A 10,176-nucleotide genomic window follows, 5' to 3' on the forward strand; every position below is an offset into this window, starting at 1 on the left:
GGCCATTCGGCCGCCGCTCTGCGCGGCGCCGGCTCCGCCCCCGTCGGGTGTTTGTGGTGGGGCTGCGGAGTCGCCGATCCCGCCGGAAGCGCCAGGACAATGGGGACCCGGGACGACGAGTACGACTACCTATTCAAAGGTGCGGTCGGTGGGGCACAGACGGGCAAGCGGGCGGTGGCAGGCAGGAGCCGAGGCTGCGCTTCAGGCCTCTGGGCCTAGGCCGCAGCCCGAAGCTTGGGGCCCAGCAGGCCGGGCAGCCGAGAAAGGCCAGTGAAGGCCGGTCTTGGTCAAGTTCGGGCCAGGGTGCGCGGCCATGCGAGGCCGGCTGCCCAGAGAGGCTTGGGGGCCCGGGATGCGCCGAGGCGGGGCCAGGGCCCAGAGTGGGTGGGGCCCCGGGCAGTGGGAGAGGCCGTTAGGGGCGGGGCCTTCAGAGGGGCGGGGCCGCCCCAGCATTTGGCGGGCCGGGCTGAGTGGAAAGCTCCCTTCGCGATGGGGGCGGGGCCGTTAGAGGCGGTGCTAGGATGTGGTGGGCGTGTCCAAGAAATGGGCTGGGCGAATGGGGGCGGTGCTCTCACCTAGTGGGAGGGGCCTGTTTTGATTAGTGGCAGTGCATCTGTAGGGTGCCCGGGAAGGTAGGGGAGAACAATGGGGATCAAGGTGTGGTGGTGGTGGGAGGGCAGTGGAGCCTGGATTGGGAAGTGGAGTCGGAAATGCGTTGAGGGGCACCTGGAGTGGGGGGGGAAGTCAGGGACTGTGTGTGCTAAACCCAGACCTGATGGTTAACTCTTAGAACTCTTTTAAAAGCGCTTTCCAAATACCTGCACTTTTCTAAGCACTTTACACACGTGAATTCATTGAAGCCCTCGCCACAGTGAGGTCGGTATTGTATTATCCAGTCTTTCTCTTTATGAACCTGGAAACGGGCACAGTTTACGTGGTGGAGCAGGATTTGAACCCAGACCATTTAAGCAGTGTACCTGGGGTTGTCAGACCTCCTCCTCCAACCTACCAAAGGATCTTCCTTGGCCAGGGAGCAGAGGGCTCTAGGGGCCTCAAGTAAGACGTGGGCAGGTCAGGCAGCCATTGCTGGGCTGGCTTAGGGGTCACTGACTTTCCAGAGCCTTCTGTGCCAACCTAGGCTTTGGCCAGGTCCTGTGCCACTGAGCTGTGTTCCCCGGCCGACATTGGCCACCCTTGAGAGCTAACTCCAGGCCCACTCAGGGCACCCTTGCCATGCTACCTCCCATGCCAGCCTTTGGCATCTTTGCCTCATTGGGGGAGCTTGGCCATGGCTGGGAATGTAGTGTGCCCGTCACTATGTGTCTGTGGTATCATCCCTGGTTGAGTCTGGGGTTCTGGGGACCTTGGGGATGTAGAAAGTGGGATCTCCAGTAGTGAATGGTTTCTGGGCAGAGGGAGTCCCTGTGCCACTCTGTCACACAGCATTGTGGGCTCCAGGAGCTGCTTGCAAGCTCATAGGTTGCCAGCAGGTGAGGCTGTGTGGTCAGCAGGCATCTGGCTCAGGTGCTGACTGAGTCCTGGGGGGTCTCACATTAGAGGCGAGAATGGACACTGTCAGGGCTTTGAGGGTGGGTGACAGGTGGCCTGGATGCCAGTCCTGCAGCACATGGTGCCTATGTCTACCCAGCCTACTCCAGGGGGCTGCTCCCCAGGTGCTGACTGGCTCCCACCTGGATGTGTACTGCTGGGCAGGCCTGGGTAGGGGGCGTTCCTCCCAGAGTCTCTTTTCTTTTATAAATATTTATTTATCTGGCTGCATTGGGACTTAGTTGCAGCATGTGGGATCTAGTACCCTGACCAAGGATTGAACCCTGGCCCCCTTGCATTGGGAGCATGGAGTCTTAGCCACTGGGTCGATCACCAGGGAAATTCCCCCTCCCAGTGTTTCTGTGGTCCTTCCTCACTTGTTATTTGCAGGGCTGGTTTAGGGGTCACTGACTTTCCAGAGTCTTCTGTGTGAACCTAGGCTTTGGTCAGGTCCTGTGCCGCTGAGCTGGGCTCCCCAGCTGACATTGGCCACCCTTGAGAGCTAATTCCAGGCCCACTCGGAACACAACAATTTGCTGTTGTAAATAATCCAGCTCCAAGTGTTTGCACGAGTCATCTTTTGTCCTTTGGTTTATTTCCTTGAAGTCTGTTCCCAGAAGAACAGTTACTGGGTCAGGGGCACTGGAACTGGGCTGTGCGCTTCCCAGGACCCATCTCCTGAGTCCTCTTTCTGGAAATACTTCAGGGACAACTGGCCCCAGGGGGCAATGCCCGCCTGCCCCACTGCCCTCTCCCCCTGCGCTCTAGCAGGTGCCCTGCTGACCTCGAGCCGGGTCAGAAGTGACAGTCTAACCCACAAGGTCAGCGGTTCCTAGTCTGGTCATCTGAGACCTCCCTTCACACTTAATGCCTTGTCAGAGGACCTCTCTATTATTTTTTGACCCTCTATTATTTATTTTTGGCTGTGCTAAGTCTTTGTTGCTGTGCGGACTTTTCTCTCGTTGCGGCAAGAGGGGGCTAGTTTCTCTGTGGTGGTGTCGGCTTCTCATTGCAATGGCTTTTCTTGTTGCAGAGCATAGACACTGGGGCATGCGTGTTTCAGTAGTGTTGGCTCCCAGGCTCAATAATTGTGGCACACAGGCTTAGCTGCCCTATGGCATGAGGGATCATCCCAGACCAGGGGTTGAACCTGTGTCTCCTGCATTGGCAGGCAATTCTTTACCACTGAGCCACCAGGGAAGAACCCTCCCCCTCCCCTGCCAATTATCTTTTAATATTTGTCTCTAAATCCACTCAGTTAAATAGGAAAAGGAAATTCTGACTCTGGGAAATAAAGAAGGAAGGAAGACAGCAGGCAGCGAGCTGCCACTATCGCATCACTGGCCATAAATATGGCAAGTAGACAGAAACGTGAATAAGCTGCCCCCCCACAGGCCCTCCTGTGACCCCATGGCCTGCAGAGGGTCAGGCCTGGGCAGTAGAGAGGTGTCCAGACACAGCTGTGCTGGAAGGGTTGACAAGGATCCACTTTCTCACCACACAGCTCCCCCGCCCTGCCGCCTGGTCGGGGGAGCCCTTCTGGAGTGGAGTGGTTTGTGATCTTCCCATCCCCCATCCTGTGCCCAGCCTCCCCCAGGCTTCAGTCACCTTTCCCTGGCCCTGCCCTGGGCATGGAGGGGCCACACCGCTCACTCAGGACACTGGCTGCCCTCTGCCCAGCCCTCCCGGCACCAATGTGCTTTTCTGGCAGCCACATCACAGGTTGGCTCCCCTGTCCTCCTGGTCAAGGCCAACAGGTCCCCCTGGGGGTTTTCCCACATGCTTCTCCTTTTCCACTAGGCTCATCCCTCGCACCCCCAGAAGTGAGTTTATTTATTTGTATCTAATTATAGACCCTCACTTTTATCCTGCTAACATTTTATCGTTTTCAGTCCAGGGCCATTTCCCCAGCCTGCCCGTCAATTCCCCAGGGGTTCCCTTGACCTCTCCTCTGATGGACCAGGTGGTGAGGTCCACAGTGGGAGCATCTGTGACCCCTGATCAGCCTGGAGTGGGGGAGGGCAGTGCCTCTGATGGCCACTCAGTGGCCTGAGTGTCAGAGGCTGGACTCTAGATGTGCTGCACTGTCCTGGGGCAGGGCAGGGGACCAAGGGTTTCCAAGAGGTGCCAGCTCTTTGTTTTTGCCAGCGGGGCTTGCCTGCTTGGCCAGCCAAGTGGTGTGCCCTGGGGGACTGTGTCCCGGCCAGTGATGCCACCAACTTCTGGGGAAATGCTGGGGGCCATGTCCTCAAGGGCTCTTTCTTTCCCTGAGACAACAGATGACTTGTACTTTGGACAATGCCATCCTCATTCCACAGCCTGCACACAGGACTGGCCTGGCCACTGCCTCACCAGCCAGTTCTGCACTGGGCACCGTGTGCCAGGGACCTAGGGGGCAGCCCTGCCTTCTGGGCCATTTGTCTGGGCTGTGGCTGGTGGCCCTTGTGTGGCTCTGGGCTCCACTGTTCTCATGGCGTGACCTTGGGCCAGGGGACTTGGTCACTCTGGGTTAAGCATCCCCAACTATACATGATCATGTGAGCATCTGTCCCTGGGGTGGCCTTGCGAACTCCATAACAAAGCCCTTAGGGCTGGGCCTGGCCTGGGGGGCTCAAGAGATTGTTGGCTGGGCCAGAGCAGACCCCATGTGGAGAATGGGACCCCCAGGCTGGACAGATGGACAGGGCTGGGAAGACCGTGAGAGGGTAGGGGGAATACAGGGCTGGGCCCAAAGGGACCCTCTTCCTCTGCATTTCCTGTTCTGTTCCTGAGGACATGAGACCTGTGTGCAAATCTTCTTGGCTTTGGCCAGATTCATGCCATCACCATGGGAAGGAGGTCAGGGCTTGGGGGTGTGGACAGTGGGCCCACAGTCAGTCCAGCCGTGGCCCCACTGGCATGGCTGGGAGTCCTTGGCCCTCAGGCCCATGTTCACTGACCTCTTTCCACCATTCTCTGAAGTCAACTTGGCATTCTTGTGTCTGGTGCCCATGGTGTCAGGAGAGGACATTGGCATTGTCATCAGTGGCTTGGTGGTAGTTTGAGAGGAGAGGAGTGCCTGAACCCAGGGGTTTTGAAGGATGAATAGGAGTTACCAGCTACTGTAGGGGGTCAGGATACCCCAGATGGTGGGAGAGGAGGCTAAACCCAGACCCCTGAGCTCAGCCCTGTACTTAGGAATCCTGGGTTCACATCCTGCTGAACCACTCTTCAACTGGATGGTCCCACGCAAGTGGCTGCCTGTCTGCACCTCAGTTTCTCATCTGTAAAATGCGTCATGTGATGTATATGTGAGGTGATAGCACATCAAGAGCTTTCTCAGCACAGAACATTCTTCTTGTTCTTGTTATTCTTGGCTCTAATGCAGCCAGTCCAGAGAGCGTACTGAGTCCTGGGAGCTGCCTGGCCTACCCCTCCTTACTTAGAGCCCGAGGATGGTGACCTGGGCATCTCCCACTGGGGGAGAGGTGGGCCTGGGAAGCTCCGCCAGCTCCTTTGGCATTCGTTCATCCAATAGGTATTAATCGGGTGTGTCCTGTGCGCCACACCGCGCCAGGTCCTGGGGATACGACAGCAAACCAGACTGTCCAAGATGGCTGACCTCGAGGCAGAGTGACAAAAAAAATCATTAAATGAAAGCTGGCGAGTGTGGTGGGTTGGAAGCTATGGAGGAAAGACAGGGAAGGGGACTGGGGAGTGACGTTTTAAGAAAATGGCAGGGTTTGGCCTCCTTGATCAAGTGCCACCAGAGGGGCCACACAGAGGAGAGCAGGAACCCGGTGGGTACTTGGGGAATAACCTTCCAGGTAAAGGGTAGTGTCGCGAGGAGGCCCACGTGTCTGGAACAGAGTGAGTGAGGGGGGAAAAAGAGGGGAGATGAGGGCAGGGAGGGGACGGGGCAGGTCATGCAGGGCCCTGTGGGCTCCGGACTTTGGAGGTGGGATCCCTATGAGGGGGTGGCGGGGGGGGGGGGACCCACTCTGGGTGCTCACAGTCGCCCTCTGGCGGCGTAGAGGAAAACAGCCTGTTCGTCGACGCTGAGAATAAACGTAGAAACTCCTGTCTGGGGTCAGGGAGCAGCGAAGCTGTAACAAGCAGCAGGAATCTGGGCGTGCACACATAGAATTTCTCATCAAGGAAAAACTTCGCTGGGACCTTGAGCGACCGACCATGTCCGCAGCCCCTGGGGTGCCAGAGCCTAAGACCAACGCTTGGGCGTCCTTGTGGTTTCCAACTGGAGCATCTAGAGAGACGCTGTTTCTTCTGCACTGCGCACACACGGTGCACACACGGACACAAGTCCCCGGGACTGTGTTCTGAGCCTGAACACAGCCCCTCCTGGCCTTTCCAGCCCAGAGCCTGGAGCGGCTGGGCCCCCAGAGGCAGGGCTTACACGGCTGGGGACAGGCAGCACGATAAAGGGAAGAGTGGAGAGAGACTCGCCCATTTTCTGCCCTGCTCTGCGTTCACGGCTCAGGCAGGCTCTTGTTCCGTCGTGCCTGCAGGATGATCTGACACCACCGCCCTACCTGCCTTGCAAACCTGCCCTAGTGTACCAGATGTTGGCTGAGTTCCGATCCCAGGCATTCCCATGACCCCCTCCCTAAGGTGCTCCCGTCACTGTCTTCCTGTGGAAAAGGCAGCCCAGAGAGGTTAAGTGACCTGCGGAAGGTCACCCAGTCCTGAGGCTTTCTCAGGCATGCCCTGACTTCCCAGGTCACCAGGGAAGTTTGGGACTGTCGAGGTTTGCGACTCCCCAGGCTGCCTTCTGCCCAGTGCCTGGGTCCCATCTGGGGCAGCCCTGCTCTAAAGGACCCTATTCGTGTCGTACCTCATGCTAGGGGCCCGGGACAGTACTGACTCCGCTCCGTCTGACTCTTGTCATGCGTCTGCAGCACCCTGGGCGCCGCTGTGAAGGCCCTGTGGGTGGATGTGGGCGGCATGTGGGGTCTCGGCTCTGGGGCACTGCCCGCTTCTGGCCCAGGGAGCCTCAATCGTGCCCCTCCCCACCCCTCCCCCCAGTGGTGCTTATCGGGGACTCGGGCGTGGGGAAGAGCAACCTGCTGTCCCGCTTCACCCGCAACGAGTTCAACCTGGAGAGCAAGAGCACCATCGGCGTCGAATTCGCCACCCGCAGCATCCAGGTGGACGGCAAGACCATCAAGGCGCAGATCTGGGACACTGCTGGCCAGGAGCGCTACCGCGCCATCACCTCGGCGTGAGCAGCGGGGCCAGGGGAGAGGGGAATCGTGAACACAACCCCGAGAGCAGGAGGCCCAGGGTGGAGGGACAAGATCCCTGGGAGCTGTGGACCCGCTAGAAGGCTGGTGCCCAGTCTTGGCCATGCTGTGACCCCCAGGTGGGCACGCCCCACAGCCCCTCTGACCCCTGGGTCCTGTTGACGTATTGCCGTGCCTCTGGGCACTGGCTGCATGGTGGGGGCTGTCATCGCCAGTCTTGGCCTGGGCCACTCCCCTCTGCCTGCGCCCCATCCTGTCTGCTCAGCCCGCCCAGCCCCCCACCAGTGCTCACCATGTCCCACTCCATCCTGGCCTCCCAGTAGCCATCATGACCCCACAGGCTGCCTCTTCCCTGACCCTTCCAACTTCCATCAGCCACTTGCTGCCTCCTGGATTCCTTTCACTGAGGCCAGGTCCCTTCCTCCGCTCCTTAATCTCTTGGACTGAATGCCTGTCCATCCATCTGCTTGGTGCCCCGGACAGGACAGGCCACAGCGGGCATTAGGCCACACAGGGCATTTCCCTGTGTGGTGGTCTTCTCCTTTTAGTGGTTGACCCAAGGAGTGTCTTCTGACCCCAGATTCCCAACTCTCTCTCAGGCCTCCCCATTCCTGAGCTGAATCCGGGGGGTGGAGCCTGGGGCCTCAGGACACGCACCTCTCTCTTGAGGCCACGTTGGTCACCCCTCAGGCCAAGGAGCTGCTGCCCATGGAGCCTGGGATGCCCCCTCAGGCACTGACTCAGCTCACACCTGGCCCCGCCCCTCCATCCTCACAGGTACTACCGTGGCGCAGTGGGCGCCCTGCTGGTATATGACATTGCCAAGCACCTGACGTATGAGAACGTGGAGCGCTGGCTGAAGGAGCTGCGGGACCACGCTGACAGCAACATCGTCATCATGCTGGTGGGCAACAAGAGCGACCTGCGCCACCTGCGGGCTGTGCCCACGGATGAGGCCCGCGCCTTCGCAGGTGAGTGCCCACCAGACCTGAAGGGGTGGCCAGAGGGCAGCCAGGGGGTCACTCTGGGTCATCTGCTCTGGCCGGGGCCTCGAGGGGCCATGCTGCTGAGAGCGGGACTCTGACTGAGGTGTCAGAGAAGCATCTGGAAGGCAGGCAAGGCAGCTGGCCCACACTGGGTGCATCTTCCATGCCTGTGGCCACAGAGCCAGTCTCCCCTCCCCGAGAGTAAGTATCCAGTCCTACCCCTTTGGCCCCCAACCTTCATCTCCTGGACCAGGTGAGTGGGCAGGCAGGCAGGGTCCCCAGGAGAGGGTAGGGGTGCCCCCCACCCCACCCCCCCAGCTGACTCACCTGGGCCACATCCTCTCTTCCAGAAAAGAACAACTTGTCCTTCATTGAGACCTCAGCCCTGGATTCCACCAACGTGGAGGAAGCATTTAAGAACATCCTCACAGGTGGTCACAGGGCCAAGCTGGGGTCCCAGAGGGTGGGCATGAGCAGGGCCCCAGCCACCCAGGTCACATGCTCCAGAGCACAGCCCCCAAACCTTCCTTCATGAAGACCACTGTTCAGTCTAGACATGGGGACAGACAGGGCCTGCTCCACAGCATGAGGCCAGGTCCCACCCGTACTGTCACTCACAACACAGGGACCCTCCTGCAGGTGGGTCCTGGGTAGCTTCACTAGAGAACAGCCTGCAGGGTCGGCGGGAGGCATGTGGCCTCAGGGACTCGGAGCCCAAGGGCTTCTGGAAATTTCTCCTTGGAAAAGAAGGCCTCTGATCTTACAGAACGAGTGGCCCTGGGTGGGAGGTACATTTGCAGACAGGTGTGGGTCCTTCTGTTTCCGGGTACACAGCTAGCCTTGGGGGTTGGGGGGAACCTCCGGGAGCCCATTAAGGGGCGCCCAGGGCACAGTGGGAGCCTTTGAGAGGGATTCCAACTCAGCATCCGGAGGGCTGCCTGGAGGAGGTGACATCCGGAAGAGTACTGCGGCCTCACCCCGTGCTTCCCTCCCCCCACCCCGTAGAGATCTATCGCATCGTGTCACAGAAGCAAATTGCGGACCGTGCAGCGCACGACGAGTCCCCCGGAAACAACGTTGTGGACATCAGCGTGCCGCCCACCACCGACGGACAGAAACCCAACAAGCTGCAGTGCTGCCAGAACCTGTGACCGCCCCGCACCTGTTCCGAGCGTGCGTGCTCGTCCCGGCCCTCCGCCCCTCTCACTGCCCCGCCCCCACCCTCCCGCCCCTCTACGACTGGCTCCGGCCCTCCCCTCAAGCTCCGCACGAAGAACCAGACCAAGGAAAGCTAGGAGCCCCTGGCTGCTGCACCTGCTCTCCTTGGGTTCCAGTGGGCCTCTCATCTCTGCGGGGCGGGGAGGGTGGTAGGAGGAAGGCGCGGGCCAGAGGCCAGGGGGATGAGCAGCAGGCTCTTCCAGTTTTCCACGGCAGCCTCAGAGGAGCGATCGCCGCCCTCCCTCTCTGGCGGGTTCCCACCCCGAACCCCACTCCTGGCTGATTCAGCCAGCCAAGCAAGGCGCCGGGGGCTGGGCAGGCGGACACTTGGCTCTCAACCGCCTGCTCGCCCACGCACAGCCGGCACAGCGCACGCCTTCATCCTCTCCCGCGCGTGCGCGACTCAAGCTCCTGCCTGTAGATTTATGCTGGGAGAAGACCCTCTCCCCCCTCCCCCTCCTTTTTGCACGCAGCGCGCTCTCCAGCCTTCACCCCATCCTGTGCCCCCCTTTCTGTCTTGTCTCCCCGTCTGGTCAGGAACCTGTTTGCAAGTGAAGCAATATCTCCGTGTTTTGTATATACAACCGCTCTTGTAGCCTTTGGTTTTTTGTTATTGTAGAGAAACACAGATTCTTTATACACTTTGTAAGATTTACGCCAAACCCTAGCTCTCGATCTCTTATTCTCCCTGTGGCCCCTGCATTGTTGCCCGGATGCCTCGTTTCTCTCGCCCGGTTACTAAAATGTATAATTCGAACTTCCTGTACAGAAACCTGCCGCTGCGCCTTTGTCTTCTTTTTCTTTGCCAGGTGGCGCTCCTGAGCTGGGGTCTCACTGCAGGCGCCCATCGCCATGGCTCAGCCCCTGCGCAGGACAGAGCAGATCCCACCGTGGTCCTGGGGTGGGTGAGGGTGTGGTTGGGTGGACCCTCTTCCTGCCGCCCCGAGGCAGGGAGGGAGGAAAGGCTGGGGGGTGGGCAGTTAGACGCCCCCGGCACTAGGACTGCCAGGCCTAAGACCTGAGGGTGTGAAAGGGTGGGCTGTGTCCACTGCTCCCCGTTCTCAGCCCCCAGGTTGGGGTTCACTGCTGACATTCAGTGGCAGCCCACTCCAGTACTCTTGCCTGGAGAATCCCATGGACGGAGGGGCTTGGTGGGCTGCAGTCCATGGGGTCGCTGAGAGTCG

At 59.6% G+C, this 10,176-nt stretch overlaps 1 protein-coding gene across 1 annotated transcript; it reads left to right on the plus strand.

The window, feature by feature from the left end:
* The first annotated feature begins 45 nt into the window (after positions 1-45).
* On the plus strand, positions 46-9,654 carry RAB11B (RAB11B, member RAS oncogene family). The gene is given in 5 exon segments (NM_001035391.2): positions 46-139; positions 6,571-6,766; positions 7,566-7,759; positions 8,125-8,205; positions 8,780-9,654. Coding segments are annotated over 5 exon segments (657 nt in total). The 5' UTR covers positions 46-99; the 3' UTR covers positions 8,926-9,654.
* Positions 9,655-10,176: the final 522 nt, after the last annotated feature.

The sequence above is a fragment of the Bos taurus genome, chromosome 7, assembly GCF_002263795.3.
Source record: "Bos taurus isolate L1 Dominette 01449 registration number 42190680 breed Hereford chromosome 7, ARS-UCD2.0, whole genome shotgun sequence".
Taxonomy (NCBI): domain Eukaryota; kingdom Metazoa; phylum Chordata; class Mammalia; order Artiodactyla; family Bovidae; genus Bos; species Bos taurus.